Raw genomic sequence first — 24,804 nt, forward strand, 5'->3', positions numbered from 1 at the left:
ATGCCAACGTGCTTGGGTTTTGTTTTTTCCCCATCCCTTCTTTACATGATGGAATTAGATAATTTTCCTGTTTCTGGAGGAGTTTGTGTTTGAAAAGGGTGCATGCCTCTTTTGTCTAAATACATTTTGTTTTGCCCTTGGTCTACTTTTGTCCACCAGTGGGTGAGGGAGCAAAAGTGAGGGCAGGAAACCCATCAGGAGTTACAAGCCAAACCAAATGCCTGGTTCCAGGGAGGGCGTTTCTCCAGGACTGGAGGAGGAGTCACTTTAGCCCCAGCAAATTGGGGCAGTTTGCCCCTAATCACTTGTGTGCCACAGCTGAGAGCAATCCAGCTTGGCTCAGAGGTGACGCTTCCACACGAGCAGGCTCTGTGTGACACATTACTCAACAGCCCTGGCTGTGCTGGCAGCTGCTCTGTCATCCCCAGACAGCTCTGGACAATGCCCTGCCCAGGCTCACCTCCCTTCTCCTGTGCCTCGTGCCGTGGTGCTCACCCGCACTGGGGATCAGCTGGGAAAGGGCAATTCCCTTGCGGCAGAGGCTGTGGAGCAGAGGACGTGCCCTTCCTCTGGAACTGCAGTGTTATCCCAAGATAACACCAGCTTCTATCCTGGGGCTGAAATGCTTCTCATCACCTGCAGCACCTGTGTGCTGGTGCCTTTGAGGGGTCTGTTTCCCTCATCAGCAATTGCTGAGGACAGAGGTTGTTCACACCAGTAATGTCCCTCCTGACGGAAGTTCATTTGTAAATTCGCATCGACCAGAGCAGCCCAGCATCGATCGTTCTGTCTGCCTGACGTCCCCACGAGCAGCGGTGACACTGCTGCCGCCGCGAGGTCGCGTTGCCAGCTCCGGAGGGCGGGGGCAGAGCCGGGAGCCCCGGCCTCTGGCCTGCTCCGCACACCAAGGGCAACCGCAGCTGCCTGACCCTCAGCCCTGCAGGGCAGCCCCATCCACAGCCCTTGGTGCCTGCTGACAAGCGGCCCAAGCAGGAGCCCCCAGCCTGTTCTGGGCTTCTTTGGTGGATTGTTAACAGCCTTGCACAGTCCCCATCAGCTCAAATGTGCAGTGATGCCAGAAATACACCCATGAGTGAAATGTTTCTTCATTTAACAGGAGAGAACGCAGCCCCATGCAGAAGAGAACTTGATAACCACTTGGTACAGGATTCGTTTTCCCACCTGTCTTTTTAAAACAGTTAACCATTTTCACTCAGTAGGAGAATATCTATTAAAAATGTTTTCCAGGTAAAACCATCCCTACAGGTGAGGAATGTCCCCAGCTCTGCACACTTGCTGCATGTCTGACTATTCCAAGCTATCCATGAGGCGAGGTTACGCAGTTCTCTGGCATGGTGAGGCTGTGGTGACACACAATGTGAGCTGGCTCCAGTCCCTCCTTAATCCTTGGGCTCTGCTTTTGCTTTCATGTGGTGTCTGGCTGCATGTCTGTGCTTTCTGCACAGCAGGGTGCTTGCTTTCAGTCTGACGAGATTCGGTGTCGGCCTGCAAGCACCCGTGGCCTCTCTCATGCAGCTGCAGGATTGTTGGATATCTTTAATTAAGTCAGTGAACTCTGCCAGTGCAGCAGATGCCTCCATTAACTGCTCAGCCACAGGCATTGTGCAAAACAGCAGCGAATGGGAGTGCACCAAAGGGGAGGATTGCCTTAGCTTTGATCAGTCCCCTGCAGCACTGGCCCTTCAAAGGGAGGCAGAGAGCTCCCTGCCTGAGGCTGCTCCGAAGTGCAATCCCGCAGCGCACGCCCAAATTGGATGGGGCACTTGGGTCTTGCCAGAAACACCTACCTCTCCTTCTGTAACCCACACTTGACCTTCCTTCTTTATTTCTTTTGAACAGAAAGTGATCTGACAGCCCAGGCTGGTTTGAGAGCAGTTCTGGAGGTGAGACAGTGCTGGAGAGGAAGGACTTCATGCCAGCAGGTAGAAGTGCCAGTTCTCCTTGGGCCATGGTTCTCTTGGGAGCTGAGCTGCATCCCTCATTTGGTGCTGGCAGGCTCCAGGGAACAGGAGGACATCAGGACAGTGTCAAACAGACACCTGGATTTGCAATCAGTTTCTCCTCTGCTTGCAAAGAGCTGAGCAAGGTCCTAAATGTTTGCAGATTTCAGTGGGATTTCTGCAAAACGAAGGCAGATAAGCCTCCAGGAGTGTAATAACACTCTCTTTCCATTGTAATAAACACTGGAGACATTTAAAATGCACAGGGCTGTGAAGGTCTCCCACTCCTGACCACTGCCAAGGGAGGCTCAAAGCCCCTGCTCAGTGCAACTGGGCACCCATCTCCTCCCAGACAGGCTGAGCTTAATGGTGTAGCCATGCCAGATCTGAGAAGGTGAGGGCACAGCTGGGACACAGTCCTGTGGCACTGAGGAGGAGATCATGGATGAGCAGGAAGGGCAGCACTGGGATGAGCAGCACTGCAGAGACCAGGGATCCCAGTCAGAGGTGGTTCAAAGCCTCAGTGCAAATCTGTGCTCTGCGGTTATGACCCATATCCCTTGGTCTGACACATAAAGTGTGGAGCTGATCACAGCCAGACAACAGCAACTTGGCTGTTCTTAAGCCCTTCTTATTGGCAAGAAGCAAATGGTTCTCTCAGCACACCCTCAGGAGAGTGTACAGGATGGGGACACCTCTGGGATCTATCCAGCAACAAGACCTCATATGAACTGTCTGGGAATATTCTGGAGAACACAGAAAAATAAGTATGTTTTGACTGTTTCTGACACAGATCTATTGGGTATTGTACAAAGATAAGGGACTATGGAAATGACCATTTGGTTTCTGTTCTAACAGAAAGCTGACTTCAACTCCCAGTGCTGAGCAGAGCAGCAATAAAACTGCAATTTTCTTTCAGACATAGCAGGGAAACAAGTCCACCACCACACTTAGGAAACAAATAATGTAGTCAGGGCTCTAGATAAATCCAAACTTGAATTTTGGCCTAAAGATATAATTGTTGGGAAATAACAATACACTTTCATATGTTTATTAACCAAAATGATATCTATTGATTATTTTACAAAATGAAAGACAAAGTTTATCAGTTTGTTGTTTTTTTTTTTAAATCATTGTGTGCTTAGAAAAAAAATGGGTTTCTGAATTAGATTAAGTAGCATGATGAAAAAAAACAACTAAAACCTGCCTGTGCTGTGGGCCACGTGTGCAAGCAGCTCAGTGTCCTGCTCCGTTGGCTCTGGCACTGCAAGGGTGATCTGTGTGCACCTGTCTCACAGACTAGCAAAGAGCTGCATGCCCGGAGCGCCCCAGGTCGCTGCTTGTAATCGGGGCTGCTTGCCTGCTGCCCACACTCCCCGGAGCCTGCTACGCAGTGCCAGAGTGCCCGGATCCCATTTATCAATCCGCTGGTGTCTGGACAGGAGCTCCACATGGCCGGGGGAGTGCTCGGGGCAGCCTGGCAGCCGGCCCGCAGCCCTGCTGGGAGCCGGGCTCACTCTCCCGGGGCTGGCGGCCGCTCCCGCCCGTGCGCTCCGGCCGCTGCGAGCGCCTCGGGAAAGCAGGGAGATCTCACAGCGGCCCTCAGCTGCCGGCAGCGCCCTCGGGCACTGGCCCGGGCTCAGCCCGCCTCGCAGGGCACCCCACGGGGCACCCTCCCACCCAGCCAGGGGACACAGCCATGAGGGGTACGGCCATCGCGGGGTACGGCCCCGAGGGGCACAGCCATGAGGGGCACAACTATGAGGGGTACGGCTATGAGGGGCACAGCTGTGAGGGGCACAGCCTTGAGGGGCACAGCCTTGAGGGGCACAACTATGAGGGGTACGACCATGAGGGGCACAACTATGAGGGGTACGACCATGAGGGGCACAGCTGTGAGGGCACAGCCTTGAGGGGCACAGCTGTGAGGGGCACAACTATGAGGGGTACGGCTATGAGGGGCACAGCTGTGAGGGCACAGCCTTGAGGGGCACAGCTGTGAGGGGCATAGCCTTGAGGGGCACAGCCTTGAGGGGCACAACTATGAGGGGTACGACCATGAGGGGCACAGCTGTGAGGGCACAGCCTTGAGGGGCACAGCTGTGAGGGGACAGCCATGACGGGTACGGCCATCGAGGGACACGGCCGCCAGGGCACATCGCCATCGAGGGCATGACCGTCGTGGACACAGCTATGAGGGGCCACGGTCACGGCAGGGCACGGTCATCGAGGGACAGAGCCATCGTAAGGTATGGCGATCGGGGGACAGCGCCACCGGGGTACCGCGGGCGGTGCTGCGGGACCGGGGCGGGGCAGGGCGGGGCGAGGCGGGCTGCCGGGCCCTGCCCGCGGCGCTGCCCCCGCGGCGCTGGGCGGGCGGGCGGTCCCCGCTGCGGCTCGGCGCCTTCTCCTCCTCCTTCTCCTCCTCCTCGTCCTCAACCTCCTCCTCCTCCTTCTCCTCCTCCTCTGGCCGCTGCGGCGCGGGGGCTGCGGGCGGAGCGGCGGCGCCATGAGCGGGGCGGCGGCGGCGAAGAGCGAGAAGCTGGACGAGGCTCAGGCGCTCGCCCGCAGCTGCGCGGGCAGACCCGACTTCCAGCCCTGCGACGGGCTCTCGCTCTGCGCCACCCACAGCCACGGCCGCTGCTTCCGCCTGCACTGGTGCTGCCACCTGGGATGGTGCCACTGTGAGTGAGGGGGCGAGGGAGCGGGCGGGGGGTGCGCGATCCTGGCCGTCCCGAGCGCCCTGTCGGTCCCCGCGCACTGCTTCACCGCCCGTCCCGTTCTGTCCGTCCCGTCCCGCGGCCAGGTGCAGCCCGCTCCCGGAGCTGTCCGTGCCCAGGCGGCCCCAGTGGGACCCTGACCTCGGGTGCTGCCTCCGTAGGAGCGGCAGCGGCGATGCCCGGAGAGTTCTCTCGGGGCCTGGAGTCCCGGTGCCCCTCTCCCCCTGAGCCGGCTGGCGGGCTGTGGCACCGCTGTCCTCCGCACCAGCCACTTCGTTCTCGGTGCTTTTTACAAGCCTAAACCCCTTTGAGCAGAGAGGTAACTGCTTTAGGCTATATATAGCAGAGAGCTTCAAAATCCAGTATTGAGCCAACTCTGGTGAAAAGGCGCCCAACGACTTTAATATCAGTATTCAAGATCCTGATGTATCTAATCATGGAGGCTGAGATTGAACTGTGGATGTCCAAACATAGTTTGATGAATAATTAATCACGTAGAGCCTTGAACAGCAGGCTTTCCCAGCAGCGTGTTGATGCGAGGTCAGGAAATGGTGATGGAGAAATGTACTTGGGTCGTGTTGTGTTCTGGAGATCTTAAAGCTTGGATGGTTCAAGGTTATCACTGGACCCTTATGTGAGGGTTACTTGGTGCTGCTGAGTGTCCATGGACTCCTGATATCCCATTCTCCTTTAAATCCATTGCCATTGCCATCTCTCCTTGCAATTTAGTCACCTTCACGGATTCCCCTTCACACAGACTTTTTGCAAATTTTGTTTCACAGGGAAAGGGGGCTGCCCCAAAATCTAGCTTTTGTTTGGATGCAAACTTCTATATCAATTAAATATGCATTTCAGGAATTTTGCTTTGATTTGGGATTAATTTGAAAGCCGTTCAGGGCAAAAGGTTTTCTTCTGTCTGTGCCCTGAGTACTGTGTGGCACAACAGGCTGGGTGAGAAGGTGCCACAGTCACCTGTTGCACAGGGATGGAGACACTGGTGTTTCATCAGTAACACAAAGGTTCTGACCTAGATTCTTCCCAACATTTCCCTGGCCTCAGTTATTTGTGGCCACCATCAAGATATAAAAGCTTATGAGCGCTCTGGATCAGAGCTCAGAGTGGTGCTTATAAACTAGAGATGTTACCCCAAATCATCTGGGATGGGGAAGTCAAACATGGAACTGGAACATCTGAAGAAGCAATTCCAGAGAGGAATCTGGGGATTAGGATGGATCACAAACTGCTTTGCCTCAGCAGCAGGAGGTCTGTGACAGAAAAGCCAAACCCAGAACCCCAACCTTCGCCTTGGGATGCATTACCAGGAGCATGGCAAGCGTGCAATTTAATTAGTCTCTTCAGCTCAGTGATGAGGAAACCAGGCTGATGGGCTGAGCTTTGAGCACTGCACTTTATAGAGCTGTAGGAGAACTGGGGAGGAGATCACAAGAGATCAGCTTAGAAAAATGCACTTTACAAGGGGGTGCAAAAGAAAGGGTTGTTTGGGCTGTAAAAGATTGAGGGAGGGAGAAAGGAAGGGCTGATGAGCTTTGCAAAGTGTAAGGTGGCCTTGCAGAGCAGCTTGTTCTGCACAGAGGTGGCAGATAACCAGGAATCTCTTACCTGTGACCAGGAGAGTTCAGGTTCTTATGGGAAAATATCAAAACTAGAAAGAGAAATGCAGCAGGGGAACAGAGTACTTGAGAAGGTGAAGAGTCACAGTCCTTCAGAGAAGGCTTAGACTGGTGTCTCTTAGGCATTACATGGAGCTGCTTCCCTCTTGGAAAGACCACTTGAGATCCCATCCAACCCTTTGCTTCTGTCTGGCAATTATAAGATTTAAAAATAGTCATAGCATTTGCAAGAAGTACAGGCTTCCTTCTCAATTCCTCCTTTATGGCTAAGGAAAAGTTGAGATACTTTTGCTTCAAGAAGCCAGGATTCTAAATGGAGGATTTTAAAGGAAGTCACACACTTCACTGCCTTGTTTAATCTTCTGAAAGCCATGGTGAAGCATGCTCCCTTCTTGCCCCTCATTTCCTAATGCAAATTTCAGAGCTAAGGATCTCTTTGTATCCTGTTCCTGTGGAATGAGTTGAGTTGGACTTAAAAGGGGTAAGAATGAGGTCTGTAATGGGAAATTGTATAGAGGTCAGAGATGTAATTAAACAGTATTGGGAGTTACCTTGCATAAACGCAGTGCTGCAATACTGACTTGGGAGTCCTCAGAGGGTTCTTGAAAGTGCTTTTCTGTGACTCTTAAGAGCTGTATTGGGGAACAGGAAACTCTACATCAATTAAAAGGGCCATTGAAGTATTATTTTCCATCAGTGGCCAAGGTCCTCGAGAATGTCAACTCAGTTAAAGTGCACTTACAGTGAGAAATTACAAAAACTCACCATGCCATGATGAGTAGGTTGTCTCCTCATGTGTATTCAGGATCACATCTGCTTACTTCAGTGACAGGAGCAATTTAGCGTTGCAGAGCCACTTGGCTCTGGAAGGAATAATTGAGAAAGGGCCCAGCCTGAATCCCCAAAGCCCTTGTGGTTGGCATGCTCGGAAGGGAGCAGTACCGGACGCGCTGTCTTTGCCTCCGGTGTTCCTCTGTCTGTAAAATGGCAATAATAGCTGCCAGGGAGATCAGAGACTGGCTGGTGTATCCCAACAGCTCCGAGAGCCTCAGCTGCCCTGGGTGCTTGTATGAGTCGTGTGTCTCAGCCTGGAGTTCATTTTTGGTCCTTTTCAGTCTGTTCTGGGCTCGGTGAGGAGCAGATTTCCCAGGGTGGTGTTTGCGTGGGGAGCTCTGAACCCAGGTACAGCCTCCATAAAAGGTGCATGAAATGTGCAGGATGGGTGTGCCTGGGGGGAGCTGGGAGGGGAAGCTGCTGGACTCTTCCCAGGAGTGCAGGGACACCTCCCTGCTGCTGTACTGTCCTCAACACCCCTCCCCTGGGTGCTGCCAGGAGGCTGTGCCGACTCCAGTCTCCATGTGGAAGCAGGATGAGGGCTCAAGCCTTGGAGTCCTTTTCCCAGCAGGGAAGAAGGTGTTGGCCCATAAGATGTTTTTTACTTCAGCCCCTGTTTGACCCACTACACATTTCTCCTGCTTGCTCTGTGTCCTGCACGCATTCCCTTTGCCAGGGTGGCAGCCCCCTGTTCACCTTCCTCCCCTCTGACAGCCTTGGGAGGTTTTGTTTATTAGATGCAAGCTGAGAGCCTTAAATTACTCTGATCTACTTTTTCCAGAGCCAGAGAAAACATGCCAGAGGCAGGTCTGCAGCAAGGTGCCTGCCTCCCTTTCCTCACCTCGGGATTTCCACTGCAGCTGTGATTTGCACTGATGCTGGCTGTGAGGCTGCTGGCTCTGAGGTGGTACCTGCTTATGTCAGAAAGGATCAGATCCTCGGGCTTGCATCTGTCCTGACCTGACGACAGGACTTTGACTTTTGCTAATTTTACTTCCTAAGAATTAACTGTGAGAGAAGGCACCATGCTTGATACAATTAAGAGCATTCTCTTGCAACTGGATTCATTTGTAATCTGAATATCTTGCATTCTGTTAACCACCCTGCAAACCCCTCGGTACATTATGCTGCAATTATCAATAATACATGATGAATCGTGGTTCCACAGCAGTTGCATCAATAGACAGTAATTGTGCCACCTTGTATTAGCCTTTCTATGCTTTTTTCCCCCCCTGATTAAGCATCAAAAGAGCAAGCTTTTAGCTCCTTAAAGCCTCTTGCATATCTTATATTGTAAAGTAAATGCAGCAAATAAATTTCAGTACCACCACTTTTACAGGTTCAGCTGTTTGGAGCCTTTACAAGAAAACAAACCAAGCATGGGGAAAGTGTGAAATCTCCATTGGGGGGCCAGGAAGGGAACATATTGCTAGGCTCAGGCAAGGAACAAGATCGTGGTGGCAGGAAAGGTTTTTAAAAATGCACCTGCTCCCCCTCCCTTGCAGTTTGCTGGGTGGTGGATGGCACTTGCAGGTGTGCCTTGGATTAGTTTCCCACTCCCTGGTGTGCATCACAAATTATGGCACTGCTTGGCTGGAGTTTGCAGCCAGACCTGGCACATTCTGCATGAGGTCAGGCAGGCCTGGCAAGAGATCCAAGGAAATGTCATTTTTCAGCTAAGAGGAGAAAATGGGTTTGTGTGATGGGTGGCATGCCACAAAGGGCATGTGTTTGCTGGTTTGGGGAGAAGGGCTTCTCTAAATTTGGTCAGGCTAGCAATATTCTGGGACTGTAGAACTAGAGTACATTTACATTTTGTTGTTCACCTGAACAGGCAGCCCAGGGTTTCTCTTGGCTCTCAGAGCTCCATTGCTTCCTCTGGGTGTCTGAGGGCACAGTTCCTGTGACTGGGGTCTCAGCAGTCCCAGCTGTGTGCTGGCCAGGGGAGGGGCTGTTCCTTATCCATTGCCCACAGCTGCAGGCAGGGAACGAGCCAAATCAGCACAGTCACTGCACCTGGGTGTGCTCTGAGCTGATACTGCTCCTCACATTCTCCTCTGCTTGAATCACTGGTGCCTTTCTTTTACAGCATTTTTAAATGAAGGCATTTGTTGTCTGTCGCACAGAGCTGGTGAAAGTTCTCTGTCAAGGCCATCCTTGATTAAACCTCTTCCAGGGAGATGTGGTGTGTGTCCATGGCAGCTCCTGCCTGCTCTCTGGCAGGTACACACCTGGCCCAGGTGCAGGCATTTCCCTCTGCCACACAGTGGTGTGGGCAGCATTTCAGGGTCTCTGTGCACATCAGCAGCATTTCCAAGGTGTCTCTGCCCCCTCCAGTGACAGAAGCCATCAGCAGGGGCTCTGACAATCTCCCAGGCCATGTAATTATTCAGAGCCCAGTCTGCCTGTGGGAATTGTGAGGAGGGAATCAGTGAGGGAGCCCTGCTTTGCTGTGACAGAGCTGGTGAGTGAGCTGAGATGGTCTGGGGAGGAATTCAGGTGCATGCTGATAGGGCTTGGGGGTCTAAAGAGGAGCTGTGCCTGCCTGCAGCCAGTGCCTGTCAATCCCTGAGTGTTAGAGGAGCAGCACAGCCCTGGGGTGCTCTGCAGCACAGCATGCACTGTACATCTCCAAATGTAAGCTTGCTCTTACTCCTCCTGAGTGGGTTTTCCTCATGGTGGCTTTTGGTGGCTGTAAAACTCATTTCCACATCCAGGAGGGAGCAGAAGGGCAGCAGTGCTCTGTGTGTCTCTGTCTGCAGATGGGGATGTGCACTGGAAGCAGCCAGCCTGGAATGGGGAGGGCAGCTTGAATTTCCAGCAGTTCTGTTCCACAGGGCAAAACTACATCCTGATAAACATGGAAAGGAAGTTGTAACATGCTTGTGTCTGAAATTCTGAGTATTTGGAGGAGCTCCTACATTTTTCTTCATGGAAAACTCTTGTTTAAAGTGGAATGGAGTAGTGGGGCTAATAGCAGTAGGGCTGGGAATTCCCAGAAAACACAGCTTGGTCTAGAGGGAGAATGACACAAATCCTGGGACAAATAGACATTTTTTAATTTACTTCTGCTGTGAAAAGGATTTGAACATTCATCTTGTTAAGTCCATGTATGGACAGAATGTTTGTGCACATAGCAAGGCATTATGCTGAGTGCCAGGCAGGAGCTGCAGAAAGGTGGATGTTGCAGCTTGTAGTGGGAAAAGACTTTTAATGAGGATTTGTTGCCTGTGGCTGTGCAAGATCTTCTCTTCACCTGTATTTTGAAGAGCTATGATATTCCAGCTTCGTTTCACTAAGCTGTACACAACCAAGGAAAGAATGTCAGCTTAATATATTCTGATATTCTGAAGTGTTACTCTAAGGGAAAACACTGCCAGTTTTTATGGGTGCACCATTCCAGACCTGGATGGGATTTTGTTCCTCAGGTTTTAGTTATAATCTGGAAATCACAGTATGAATGTACCATTGAGAACTCACATGTGTTGATTCCTTGTGCCCTGTGGGAATGTCAGCACCTCTGGAAGAACCTGCTGCCATTCATTCTGAATCCTTACTAAAATGTTTAGAGACATGCATGTTCTGTTATTTTTAACAAAGGTGCAGATATCACTTAACAGAATTAGACCACTGAAAAATCTCTAAATTCAGGCTACTTTCTCAGTGTGTCTCACAGGACTAACTCTTCTACAGCTCAGAGGGATTGAACAGAAATCACTGTACTTCTTTCTCCAAAAGTCAGAGAAAAAGGGACCTGTGAATCAAAACACTTCCTGCCAGCCAAAATCTCTTTATCATGCATGACTATGAGGCTGTAATCTGTCCACCTGAGAGGCATAATTCACAAAGAATTTTATCTGCTTGCCCCACACTCAGTGATCTGCTGGTAAGAGCCTCTGAGAGTGGCAGATAACTGACACCCTTCCTCTGTGGCTGCTTGAAGGGTTAAGTGCTGATTTTGAGAAACCTGAAAGGACAAGGCTGGTTCAGAAGCAAGTTCTTCTGAAGAAAAAGTTCATTAATCTTGTCTCTCTTCAGCTGGTGGGGTTGTCTGTGAATGCAGGGTGTCCTGAACCCTGCATGCTGAGGGCTGGGCCTGTGCTCCTGCTGGTGAGAGCTGCTGGCACTTTTGTCACTGCAGAGGAACAGGCTAAAGATAAAATCTGCATGGAGCACTGTGCCTGTGGCGAGCATGTGGCTTCCTTCCTGGACTCTGCAGGTGAGGGAATGCTTGCCAGCCTGGTCTGTGAGCCTGCTTAATGCCAGTGCCCGATGCAAAATGCCTGCTGTCACATCCTTCCCCTGGTGGCCCTGATGGATGTTTCACGGGTCTGAACTGGCAGCCTGTGGTCACAGCCTTGCATTGTCCCACGGGACTGAGTCACAAGATTGTCCTGGCTGTGACTTCCATCCTGCAGGGCTGCAGAGCTCACCCTGCTCAGGTCTGCTGGAAGCACTGAAGGGGCCTCTCAGGTGCTTGGCACAGGACCTCCAATTTCCTGGCAGCACCTGTGTGCTCATCAGGAACACGTTTTGTCACCGCTCGTGTGGCTGCACCAGCAGAGCCGGCCTTGTAGAGCAGGGGCATCTTGGGGTGTTCTTATGTAATGGCTCTGGATTTAACAGTGCTGCTGTACACTTCATGACTCACTGCCAGCCTTGGGAACTTATTTCTGCACACTGGTGAGGCTCTACTAGAAATTTGTGTTTCTGTAAAGGATAAAAAACAAAATGCTTTACTCACAAACAGTGTAAGATGTTCCCAAACTCCCGAGAGCTGTGACAGTGTGGGCTTAGCTGCTGATGGATGGCACAAGCTTATACTAATGCAAAAGCTGGTTGACAGTAGATTGGATTCCAGGTAGAGCATCTCTCTCTCTGCATATAAAGTGACCCTGGTTTAATGTGTTGTGGTTTTTCTTCCAGCACCTCTATGAATTTATCTGCCCACAAGATACAGAGTATGTTTTCATAATGGCTTTGATTCTTCCACTAATCAATTTTTATGTAGTGACTGATCACAGAACTCAAGAAGTGCAGTTTGTGCCATTTGGAGATGTTTTTGCCAATAGCTGAGTATATTCACATAGAGGGAAGTCAAAAACCTACTGGGAAAGTGAAAACTGATTGCTTGGCAACTGGGTCTTGTTTTTAACATAGCCATGCTTTAATTTAGGCCATGTAACAGTTGGAATTTATATGTAACCTACGTTGTAAAACAATTTCAGCAAGAGGCACGCATTTGTATTCTTGTTCTCACTGGTGGCTGCGGAGCTCGAGAGCCCACACGTCTGCTCTGGAAGCTGCTTGTTTGGCTGTGTGCTTGCACCCAGCCCTGAAATGACTCCCTGCTGTGCCAGGCTCTGTCTGTCCCTCTCCCTGCCACACACATGATGCTGGTGCTCACCTGTAGCTGTTGCAGGCAGGGTGCTTGGCTGCTCCTTGCTGTGTCGCTGCCTGGTTGGATTTCAGTGCTTTCCCGAGCCTGAGCCCCACTCCAGGTGTTTGCACTCACTCACTGATGAAAGGTTGGGGCAGCATCAGGTGTGCCAGGGTGGACTGACCAGCTCTTGCAGCCTTCAGCAGCCCAGCAGCGTTAGCCCAGCTGTAGGCAGAGCAGGTGGAAGGAGACACTCACCTTTTGCCTTGTTTTTCCTCCCTGTGCCACTAGACCTTGATCTGCTGGCACAGGAGCCATTCTGCAGCTGGTCCTGTGGGATCTTGCCTCTCTGGATATGAAGCCAGGGGCGATGCTGTCACCTCTGCCAGCACTGGCTCACAGCAGAGAGCTGTTTGTGCTCCCAGCTGTGCTGTCCAGGTGCTCCAAGTCACTTGCCTGCAGTGGCACTGTGTGACATAGTGGCTCAATGTGATATCCACCTGCTCCACCTCCAGTGGTGGTACTTGGGCTTCTATGTGTTGATGCAGAGCATTGCTGGATCCCACACCCCTCCAAGGGAGCACTGGTGCCCATAGTTGCACTCCTCAGCTCCAGGTGGTGATGAGTTTGTGCACAAGCAGGGAGAGCAGTCCTTTCAAGTCCCCAGAAATGGGTTCTCCAGAGGCTTGTGACAGAAATAGCTTGGTTTGAATGGCGTGTGAATGGAGATGTGCATGAGGCACCAGGAACAGCACTGGGTTAGCAGAGTGTGTTGGGAATAGGGACCCTGCTCCCAGCACTGGAGCTGAAGAAAGAACGTGGTGCTGTCCAGCCTGAAGGCTCCTGCCCTCACACAGCAACTGCACAGATGATGTGTCAGCAGATCCTGGGCTCTGGCCACAGCAAGGGATCAGCACAGGTACAGCACCTCCCACGGCCATTGTTTCTCCTGTCAGCCAGCAGGAAAACACTGTGGCCACAGAGATGTGTCTGTTCCAAGCTGTGAATCCCAACCTCCTGCCCCAGCTGTCCCCTCTGGGTGCAGAGTGCAGGTCTTTAGAGAGGACTTTTCCTTCAAGGACCTGGTGAGCTGTTCTGCTTATTTAAGAATTCCCAAGAAAGCATTCCATGATAGCAGAGGCTCAGGGTGCCCCCTGCAGCACATACCACACACCTGAAGACAACTGGATCTTGTGTCTCCATCCCTTTGATTTCCAGGCAATGCCATGGTCTTCTGGGTAGTTGGACATGGAGCTGTGCTTCTGTTGCTTTGTTTCCCTGTCAGTACACTGATGGCTGCATGGAAACCATGGGCTGCTGAAGCTTGAGCAGATGGTGCTCAGGGATGGGGTTGTAGAATAAATATTTAGCACTAAGCCATTTTTTGCTATTTTCTCTACTGAATTTTAAAAATATCTAGTGTAACTCAGGGGATAAATTTCTCAGGGGAATGTGTAAGAAGTGGCTGTTCTGGCCTTTGGGGGTGGGTTTGGAGGGGATGTTGGAAGATGAAAATCCTTGGATTCAGAGCTTGGGTAGTGTTGCCCAGCTGCTGTGCTGGCAGAGGTAACCAGGGCTGTGCCACACTTTCCATGCCAGTACTTCTGTGTTTCTGGAACCCAGCATGGAGCTGGGGTTAGCAGCACTGTGGTATGGGTGACATTCTCCAGCTACTGAAAGGAAAGAGCTCCTCCAGAACACACATGTGGTGTGTGCTGCTGCTCACTGCCTTGTTGGGTGCTGGTACTCTGGTCTCTTACAAAGGTTAGTGAGCAAATACGGCCCCTTTAAGAGGCTTTATGGCTGCATCTCTCAAGCCTTCAGGGTTGCTTTTTCTTTAAGTCCAGTAAATCCATGTAAGCAATGAGAGTAAAGAGCAGGGATGATGGAGGAAGCTCCAGGGTCTGTTTGCATTTAAGCGTTACCTGCTCTTAAGCTGATGTGCACAGAAACTCCTCAACGGCTTAGACAGCTCACAGCATGTACTGTCATGATCCTTTTTGTATTTAAAACAGATCAAGACAACAGGGCATTAAAATACAAATTTGATGAGGAAAAACTTCCTGATTTTTTCCCCGTCTCTGCTGGTTTCCTGTGAAAAGCGTTGAGTCAGGGGCTGGCACAGCTGTCTGGCTGTGCAGCAGGGAGGGAACACCTCCACAGGAGAGAGCTGGCAGCTGTATGGAATTGCTCCTAGGCAGCCACTGCCAAAACATCGCTGGACTGCTTCTTAACTGTGCTTGGATAGGGTCTGGAATGGGATGGATTCATTAGTGCTCAGATGGAGATGCTCCTGTGAGAAGGAGCTGTTTGCAGTGATACATTTCTGTTAGGGCAGAACCTGCCAGCCCTTGCTGCTGCACTCCCAGCCTGCTCAGGTCCTGGTGTGTGGTTGCTTTTTCTGTTCCTTTGCTGAGTTGATTTGTGCCCTTGGAGTCTCTTCTGTGGTCCCTTACTGGGCCTTCTATTTCTGCCAGAATTCCTGCAGGTATGCAGAATGTTCTGTTTGCATTCCCCACACTAGAAATTTGTTTGAGAAATCTCAGTGCTTTTTCAGAGTTGTTTGGACAGAGTGCAAGGCAGAAATATCACTTGCACTGAGGTGCTGCATATCTTTATCTACAAGGCTTCTTCAAGGTGGACAATCATTTCAGTTATGCCTTATTATAACTACCAGTGGCCCAGTTCAGCTTGACTTGAGCCTGTCAATCTGGCAGTGCCTCAATGTCCTGAAATGTTTTCCATTTCCTCTGGTGGCTCATTCCACGTTTTTTGTTCACCATGCAGCCCATGAGGATTTGCTGGATATGACATGATGTCTATTCCATACATCACAAAGAAGTGCAGACTGGGCGAGTACTGCAGTTTTTCACATGTGCCATCTGTAACTGTGCTCTGGGTTTCTCCTTCCATTTGTTCTCACCCCTCTGGAAAAGTTAGAACTGTGCTCTGAGTGTGGTTTGGAGTTGTAATAGTCCTTGACAAGTATTTATGGTTAGGGCAAGCTTTGTTTGCAAGGGTTTGTGGTTCCAAGCTGTGCATGTAACTGGAGAGAGGAGGAGGAGAGCCAGGGCAGCCGTTCAGCACTGAACAGAGCAGTGCTGTTCAGCTGGCAGGGCTGGAGGCCCATGACCCCAGGTGGGTACTCAGCCCAACATCCCACTTCCCAATGGAATTCCACTCTGCTGGGCACTTGGCAACAAACAGGTGTGGTGGGACCTCCAGCAGGCTGAGGATGCTGAGTGCCCATAAACCTGTCCAGGATGTGCAGGGAGCTTTGCCTTAGGCTGTGAAGGAGGAAACCCTCCCTTGCCCCAAGGTTCTGCTGTGCCAGCCGTGAATCCTGCCTGGTTCCTTTCCATGCCCTCTGGCTGGGCTGGCACACCTGTGTCATCCACTGCCCTGGGGGGGCCCTGGAGGCCCAGGAGGGTGTGACAACCTCTGTACTGTCCTGGGGCCACTGTGCCAGCACTGGCAGCAGGCACCACTCCTGCTCGGGGCTGTCAGCACCTGGCAGAGAGCTGCACATCCACCTGCTGCTTCCCCAGAGCCAGACTTGGCTCTCCTGCCCCAAGCAGGAGATGTGGAGCAAATGCTGCTGGAAGAGCACTCAGTTGTTCTCTGTCTCCTGTGTGAGCAAAGCCAGTGCTCGAGCAGCTCAGCTCCAAGGTTTCCACACCCAGAACAGCTGTGCAGGGAGCTCTCCTTGGAATAATGCAGATCCCCTCCAAGGCAGCGCTGTCTCCTGTCACACATGCATTATGAATGCTTCCTTTGCCTTCAGTCCTTCAGAGCTGTGTGGTATTTAATTAGAGGTTTTATGTTCTTCATAGTGGGACCAATTCCCCTCCTGTGTGAGCTGAATTTTTGGCAGAGTTGCGAGAGGCAATAGCAAAGTCTGGCGCAGCTGGAGTGAGAATCCCATTGGACTTCACAAGGAGGATTACTGGTGCTGTTACACAGGTGGATGTTCAGGCAGCACCAAGTCACCCGGATCTGGGGAGCAGCTCCCTGCTGGTGAACAGGACACATCCCTCCACACCCTCACTGGGGGCCATGGACTGTGCCTGGGGTCACAGCCCCAGCCCCTCTGGAGCATCCACCACAGCCAAAGGCACGGAGATTCCCTGGGATCAGAGCCAGCTCACCTCCAGCCCACTCTGCCTGGGACTTGCACAAGTGCTCAGCCCACACAGGAGCAGCTCCTGACCTGAGCCAGGTCCTGTTCAATAGCTGCCAAGTAGCCGGTCTTTGTTAACCTTGCTGATTGTTGGAGATAGATCAGCTGGCAGATGGGAGGCTGTAGAAATATTTGTTCCAGCAGCTGCAGGGGGAAGAATACATATGAAAAAAAGCTTTTATCTTTCAGTTAATAGATGTCTAAATGCCTTGCATGTGAACAAATATCCATGGTATGTATTGCTGACTTAGACTTGTAAAATCCACAGCTCTCTCTTACCATTTTCTGAAGTGCAGTGCAATTCATGGTTATTAGGTTTAAGTCCTTCTTTTGAGAGGGTAAAATTTGAGAATTTGTTCTAGGAAACGTCCCTCCTGAATGCTGGACTTTTTTTCTCAATATATCAAGCACATTAACGAGTGTTAGAGGTAAACCAGAATGCTGGGATGGAAGGAAGTGGAAAAGAAAAATTTCCAGCCACACCTCTGCTTATTTAATGGTTTAAGTTATTTCATATTTGCCACAGAAATTGCTGCTGTTTTGTGTCTGTTTGGTGAAGATGCATGCAGACTGCCCAATTAGCAAAAAATCAGAGAGAAATGACCTCGTGGCTTCTCAAAGCTTGATTTGGGGTTATGGAAGCAGGAGGCTCTATAATGCAGCTTCCAGTCAATCAGCCACATAGTTCTACTTGTTAGTGCCACCAATATAAAAAATTTTCCAAGTTGCCTGAGTTTGCTGGAGATGTGCAGGTGATGGGAGAGCTCCCTGCTGTGCTGGATCCTGCCTTAGCCTGCTGGCAGTCTCACTGGAGGCATGGAGTGAGCCAAGGCTTTGGGAACAGCATCCATCCGATTTGGCAATAGAAATCCTATTTCTGTGCTCAGAGCAACAGGGAGATGAGCACTGCCCAGCACTCACTTCCTTGGACATAGTTGAATAGTTGTTCTGCAGTTGAGTGTTGGCTGTAGCATGTGCCAGGTCCCTGAGGATTTGGTTTGTGTGCTGGCACAAGGGCCAGCTGAAGAAATGGAGAAACAATTGTCCCTTTCTTGTTGTGCACAGGCTGCTGTCACTTTGAGGGGTCAGACAGAGGAGCAGTGTTGGTGGGGGATAAGGCTTAGGGGTGAAATGGTTAAGTGTAGCCTATAGACCTATTTCTGGGGTCTCTTGTTTCATCATCTCACCTGTCAGCCAGCGGGCATGGAACACCCAAGACTTCCCATGGCAGTCATTCTGGCAGAGCCTGATTTGACTGTTTCCAGGAGGGGAGCAGGTTCTTGTTTCCCCTGAGCCCTTTTGCCACAGTGGTGGAAGTGCAGAGCCAGAACTGTGACACCTTTTCACAGCAGCTCTTAAAGTGCACAAGAACTTCCCAAACTTCTGCAAATGCAGCAAATTGCTTTTCACAGGATTTGGAGTTTGATTTTTAGACATGTGTTTGACACGTGCAGTATTTTTCCTTCACCACCTTCCATATAGGCCCTGGTGGGGAAGTGACCCAGGAAACAATTTTGGATGTGGTGTCTTGTGTGACATCTGAATTTGTGCAGAACACTGTCATTTACAGGAGTGTTCATCAGCTCAGTGCAGTCACAGAGTTCTTCAGCTGACTTGGAATAAATAGGCAATAAGTTCTGAGCTGGTGTATTAGATGGAATGAAGCAGAAAAGGTGCTCAAAGTACTGTTTTATCACAGACTTGCCAGCTGTTCAGAGTCAGCAAAAATATTGCTGTTGATTTCCACAGGTATTTGATCAGATTGAGATGGATTATAAGAGAACCTGGGGACGTGTGCTTCTAGGGGCATTTCTAGTGAAAAAACCTGGCAATCCTGCAAGCTGCAAGGGTGGGGGGCAATCTTATTTCTAATTTCTGCATTTATTTTTCATAGGCTGCATCCTGGCTGATGAGTTTTCATGCATTATGTAGGGTGAGGGGTGGTAACAGAGACTGTAAGCTCAGCATTGTCCATGATCCAGTCTGACAGTCCCAGTTCTGAGCACCTGGTCATGTTTTGAATCAAGTTTAATCTGTTTAAAATTGCCTCTAAAACTAGCTAAGACTTGACAAACTTGTACCAGAATTCTAAAGAAATGTAGAAATCAGTTAAGGCAGAAAATTCTCTTTGCTGTGTGTTGGCTGGTTCCTGCTTTACCCTGGCAGAGCTTGTCCTTGGAACGTGAGGAACGTTTCAGCCCCCGTGAGGCCGCACAGACAGGCTCTGAAATCCTGTGCTCTTTGCTCCTGCTCTGGAATTAGTGCCAGCAGGGCAGTCCTGAGACACGCAGGGAGCTGCTGTGTGTGGCTGCAGTAGAGAAACAGCCAGCTGAGCTCCCAGCAACTCCATAGCTGACCTGGCCACCTCTCTTCGTCTTTTCCCAAAAGGGGAAAAACAAACACCAAAAAAGTCAAACTGAGGAGTCTTTGCTTTACCATTCCATACCCATCCTGTAAGCTGCCTTGGCTTAAATACATTACTTTCTATTCCCAACATCCCTCAGCCTTCTGCCAGCACATGCTGACTGTTTTAAGTGGAAAGACAGAGTCCTGTTGTACAGAGACCTTTTTTCTTCATCCTGGTAAAATCTTCACTGGACCCTTCCTTGGACTCTTCAAATAGAGGCAGCACAGAATTGAGTTGAAGAAATGTTTTTCACCAGTATCTGGTTGTACTTTATCATTGGTTGTCAAAGGAGCCCACACAGAAGCCCTACAAATCTATGGATAAATAGAGCATTGTGGTTTCAGGCAAGGGCAGGCTGCACTTCAGTTTCCATGAGCTGAATTTATCAGACACTATCCCAGCCAGCAGCACAGTAATCATCAGCTGTGGGGCTTTGCAAGGCAGTGCATATTTAATGTTCACTAATTTCACAGAAGGATTTCTGGGAAGCAGCAGATGGCAGGAAGCCGTGGGCTGCTGCTGTGGCTGTGAGGGTGAGGAGCTTCCCGGGGAAGTTCTGTCCACAAGATCTGAGAAACCTCTGAGGGGACCCCATTGCTCAGAGACGCCAGGACCAAGGATATGTGCTGAGGAGTGGGAGCTGTGCTCTGCCTGTGGCTGGAGCATGCAGCTGCTGGATGCCAACACTCTTTCCTCTGAGTCACAGCAGGTTTAGGAGCTACACCGTGGTACAGAGATGGCAAGTGGAGAGGATGGCTTTGTGTTTTCTGTCATCCAGCCATAAGCAGACAGGGGAAAAGCTTGATTTCTTGTCACTGAGCTTTCCCCGTGGCTCTGTCAGCAGTTACCATTGCACAGATCGTGGGGAGAAAACACTGGATGAGGTATTCGAGGGGAGCTGGTCAAAGCTGTTCACACACTTCCTTCCCTCTGCTGCCAGCTCTGCCTGCTCTCTCCTCCCATGGCACACGGGCGGGCTTTTCCCTCACCGTGCCTGGAGCCTCTCCCACGCTCCAGAGCCCTGCCTTCGGTTCCGTGGCCTCTCTGCTGCACTCCCTATCCTTGGGTTACAGGGATTGGAAATCCCAGCCGATTCTCACATGACCCGTTTCCCTTGCGGCAGCACTGCGGGGTGGGAAGGGCCTTCCCGAGGCTCCCGGTGACATCCCGGAGCTGGCAGAGCACAGGCTGTGCGTGGGCCCGGAGCGCCGGCAGCACCCGCGGCTGCCGAGAGCCGACAGAGCTCCTCCGGGGCTGGGGGGTTTCCCGGCCCCAGGGGGATTCTGCTGCCGAGAGGCTTTGCAGGGAGAGCGAGCCCTGCCCTGGGGCTTACAGCAACCTGGCCTAGTAGGAGGTGTCCCTGCCCACGGCACGGGGATGGGAACTCCGTGGTCTTTAAGGTCATTCCCAAGGCCAGCCATTCTGCGATGTTCCAAAGGAATGGGTAACTCGGGGGGAAAGGCTGCATCTACCTGTGAGCAGGAAACACACCAGCACTCTGCCTTCCTTTCTGCAGGAGCCTTCTGCCCCTCACCTGGGGAGCTCCAGGCACCCACACAGCCCCTCCGTGCTTTGGTGCATTTGCAAAGCAGGATCTGCGGCTCGTGCAGCAAAACTCTCCCGACAGCCCCACTACTCACAAGGCTTCTGGAAATTTGTGCTTTCCCAGTGGATGAGCCCCTGGGGAGACATGAATCTTTCAGAAGCTTCATGCAAATAAAATGCAGCATTTTACAGTCTTAGGCATAGCCTCGGGTTTCTCAGTTTTTCCTGACATAGTCCCAATTTTCTGCTCTCTTATTTATTTCTGTTAGTGAAGATGTTCAGTTCACACTTTGTTCTGCTCAATATAACCAACATAATCCTATTTTCTTACTACTTAACCAGATAATCAAGATGCCAAAAGCTTAGAAATTCCCTTATTTTCTGCCTTAAAATTCTAATTGTAGTTATGTATGAGCTTCTGGTTTATAATATGGAAAAACACGATTTAGTCCCCAAAAACAAAGAACGTGGAGTCACGGACAAGGAGACTCACTGGAATAATAGTAACATAATAAAATTTTGATCATTGTAGCAAAGATGTAAGCTAGAACTTACACGTTATGTTCAGTGGGGGGAAAAAGCCTCTGAGAATCTTGTCTGTTTTCTTTCTTCTAGAAGACAGGGTGGGCAGACTTGGCATCTTTCCCACTTCATGGCTATGGAGTTGTGCCCTGGAGTTAATTCTCCAGAGTTAGTCATGTCCTACAGCAGACCTCGAGGCAGGGTCAGGGAGGGGAGCAGCACTGGGCTACAGGAGGTTGTGATTACCTGCAGCAGTAGGTGTCAGAGGATCCATACCTGGAGAGGCCACGAGAGAAGCAGCAGCTGCCGCCAGCAGGGAACTGCTGGTGACGTCCAAAGGTGTCAACGTCATCGCTTCTGTTCCAACTCAAAGACCTTTAACCGCCGCTCCTGTGTGTCCCCACAGGTAAATACGTCTACCAGCCCATGACCCCCGTGGAGCAGCTCCCCAGCACCGAGATCCCCGTCCGGCCCCGGGAGTCCCCCAACACCATCCAGATCTCGGTGTCGCTCACCGAGCACTTCCTCAAGTTCGCTCCCGCCTTCCAGCCGCCGCTGCCGCCCGAGGCGCCGCAGTTCTGCACCATCGCCGACCTCTTCATCGACAACTACCGCGTCAAGTGCATCAACGGCAAGATGTGCTACGTGCAGCGCCAGCCGCCCGCCCCGCACAGGGCAAAGCCCGACGAGGGCTCCGTCCGCAACGCCTTAATCACAAAGGAGAGCAATACACCAAAACCAGAGCACTGCTCGTCCCCGTCCAGCTCGGAGGACTCCGGCATCAACGCCGTGGGGGTTCACTACATGGAGTCGTGTGACGAGGACACGGAGGGGGTGGCCGAGCTGAGCTCAGAGGAAGATTACAGCCCGGATAGCAGCTGGGAGCCGGACGAATGCCCGCTCCTGTCGCCCTCGCAGTGCGAGATGGAAGTGATTGAGACTATAGAAACCACTGTGTGACCACACAAGTCGGCATCGGCTCAGTCCGCTTCCTTCTCAGTAATGTTGCTTTTGTAGTATTTCTATTTTCTGTTTTTTCTGACAATCCCTTTTTTCCAGTGCACTTGATATTTCAGATTCCTGTCATGGGAGCGCGGTCACAGGACTTACACATGGTGAACTAGCAGCAGCCTGAGCAATTTTAACACGTTCTCAGCCTGATCAGCTCTCCCACGTCTGCACGTAAGGTAGTGACAAATCTTAAGACTTTTCTAGCAGAAATAGGCCCTTTTGTTGGTCTGGGTTACCCCACACACAACTTCTCACACGAGGACGTGCCACTTGAGATGTTTCCACCTGTCAGGTTGTTGGCAGGGGTCCCTCAGAGCATGGGGGGGTGCACGCCTGGAGCAGCAAACCAAGGTGCCCTTAGTCTTTCTCAAACAGCTACACAAGGCTCCTCCTGTCTCTGTCTGTCCTGGCGCCTTGTCCAGCCCCTTCCCTAGTGCTGGTGCGACCTTCTCCGAGGCTGTGGACACCAAGCTTGCAGCAGGTTGGAATGGCAAGCTAGAGAATGCACAAAGTGCCTCCAACTTTTCTCCAGGCTATGCACTGAGCAGTTGCTGAGGGAGGCCAGGCTCTGAAATCTGAGAAGGCAGGTCTTGCTCTGGAGGGGAATGAGTTGCCAGAATCCACCTGCTCCCTTTTCTCTGCCTGGATCTTGGGAAGGAGGTCTGGCTTTGCAGGTGGGCAGCAGGGGAAGCAGGCAGAGGTGGGGCATGGCCATCTAACCAATACTGCACTGGACTGGGGAGTACCAGGACAGGCGAAGGAAGCGACTACCTCCGAACAGCCGCCCCCGGCTCCGCCTCTGCCTCCTCCTGGGCTCTTTGGTGCCGGACACTCAGGACCAAACGGCCTCAGGGCCTGCATTTGCCTGAAGAATAACAAAGTTTAAACAAAAAGAATTTTACCAGCCACACCACTGTGTCGGCAGAGCTTAGGGACAGTGTGGAGATGCCCCTGGGAGGTGGCCCACGGTCTCAGTGGCATGTGAGCTTGTTAAAATAGAGCCTATGGTCATCCTAGTGGAGAGAGGAGGCTTTGGCTCCTGCTCATCACTCCCAGTCCAGGAGCAGGTTTGGAGCAGGGGTCCCTCACCCAGCTGGTAGTGGAGCTGTCTCACAGGAGGTTGAGTTTCAGCCCTGCATGAAAGAAACAGAAATGTCACTCAGATTCCAGCCAGCTCCATGGAGCTGGAGCCAGTAACTCCTGTGTTCCTGCAGCGGTACTGCCGTTCTTTGTGTAGTTGCTGTTTGCGTTTCAGAAGTCCCTGGTGAATCCAAGGCTGTAAAAACGTGTACAGTTAGTGACTGACCCTAGATTATAGTCTGTGGTAGAGGGTGGCTCATCTCTCACTGTATCCTGACAATGTATTCCCAATTTTATACACTTTGTAATCAGTATCTTTAGAAGACATTTAGGCAACAGTGTGTGTCTGTGCACATGCGCGTCTAGGAGTTTCCATGGGTGGATATAAAGTAATGCTGTACTTTTTAGACTAAGACTTTCAGACAAAAATAATAGGTTTTATAGTTTTGATGACTTACATAAAAATGTGCAATGCTTGTGAAACGAGGAACTTGGGCCATTGCATGAACAGATACATTCTCACAAGGCACCTGAAAATACTCTGTTTTTCTGAGGGCATTTAACAAAGGCTGTAGTAAAACTAAATAGGATTTATTTTGTTTTTAAGGGTGGGGTTGTCTTTCTTGGCTAACTACAGTTTCTAACAACATTTTTGGTGTCTTTGGACCATTCAGACACGTTCCATAAGTAGAAGGAAACATTATATATAAACCTACAGCATTTATTCATATTTAACCTTTCAATTGTAACCTGAGTGGAGAGCTGAACGAGCTCACTCTCATGCCTGGCCTCGGAGCTTTCTCCCCAGAAAGAGGAAAGCTCTTCCTCCCCTGGGAATGGCTTGTCCTCCCCAGGCAGGAAGGGTGGGCTGGCGCAGCATGGCCTTTCCCAAGGGCAGGGAGCTCCTCACCAGTTCTCCCTGGGGCACCAAGGGCAGGGAACGTGAGCAGGACACCCCTGCCCAGCACAGCTCACCTTGTTTGCAGGCAAGCAGGAGCTGCAGCCCTGCCCAGGCACAGGCTGGGAGCGCGGTGACCTGGGGGTGCTGGTGGCAGACACTCCGCAGGGCCCACAGGGTCCTGTCCCCGTCAGGATCCATTCTTTCTTAACTGTAAGTAATTAGCAATACCCACAAGCTGTGAGTGTCTCCTACCCAGGATTTGTTCAGATGTCTTAAGCACAATAAGCTGCCTCTTCCTTCTGTTGTTCCTGGAAATGTCAGCGGCGCTCTGGGGAGTGCTGGGGCTGCTGGAGAGCGCTCGGGCAGGGCCCAGCCGCGGGGATCTCCTGCTCCATCACACACCCGGCTCCTTCCTTTGCACAAACATGCCCTGGGCTGGCTGCTCCCCCTGCCAGGGAGAGGTGTGTGTATATTTCCTCTTGAATAAAATACTGAACAACTGGCCTTCTGCTTGTCCTAACTGCCTGTGTGCTTTCCATGCTAGAGAGAAGCACTGTGGGACTTCCAGCAAGGGAAGGGCTGCTCACAGCTTCAGATGGCAGCCCCTGACACAGCCCCAGAGCCAGGCAGAC

At 51.2% G+C, this 24,804-nt stretch overlaps 1 protein-coding gene across 1 annotated transcript; it reads left to right on the forward strand.

Moving 5' to 3' along the window:
* Window positions 1-4,312: 4,312 nt before the first annotated feature.
* On the forward strand, window positions 4,313-24,676 carry C9H3orf70 (chromosome 9 C3orf70 homolog). The gene is made up of 2 exons (XM_064721445.1): window positions 4,313-4,645; window positions 21,587-24,676. The coding sequence occupies exons 1-2, from the start codon at window positions 4,471-4,473 to the stop codon at window positions 22,138-22,140; spliced, it is 729 nt and encodes a 242-aa protein (XP_064577515.1). The 5' UTR covers window positions 4,313-4,470; the 3' UTR covers window positions 22,141-24,676.
* Window positions 24,677-24,804: the final 128 nt, after the last annotated feature.

The sequence above is a fragment of the Zonotrichia leucophrys genome, chromosome 9 (genome assembly GCF_028769735.1).
Source record: "Zonotrichia leucophrys gambelii isolate GWCS_2022_RI chromosome 9, RI_Zleu_2.0, whole genome shotgun sequence".
NCBI classification, from domain to species: domain Eukaryota; kingdom Metazoa; phylum Chordata; class Aves; order Passeriformes; family Passerellidae; genus Zonotrichia; species Zonotrichia leucophrys.

What these genes read in the sequence shown, in the direction of transcription:
- C9H3orf70 (XM_064721445.1), top strand. Translation starts at nt 4,471, where the DNA reads ATGAGCGGGGCGGCGGCGGCGAAGAGCGAGAAGCTGGACGAGGCTCAG. An exon ending in CCACCTGGGATGGTGCCACT is followed by an intron (nt 4,646 to 21,586) that starts GTGAGTGAGGGG and finishes GTGTCCCCACAG; the next exon opens with GTAAATACGTCTACCAGCCC.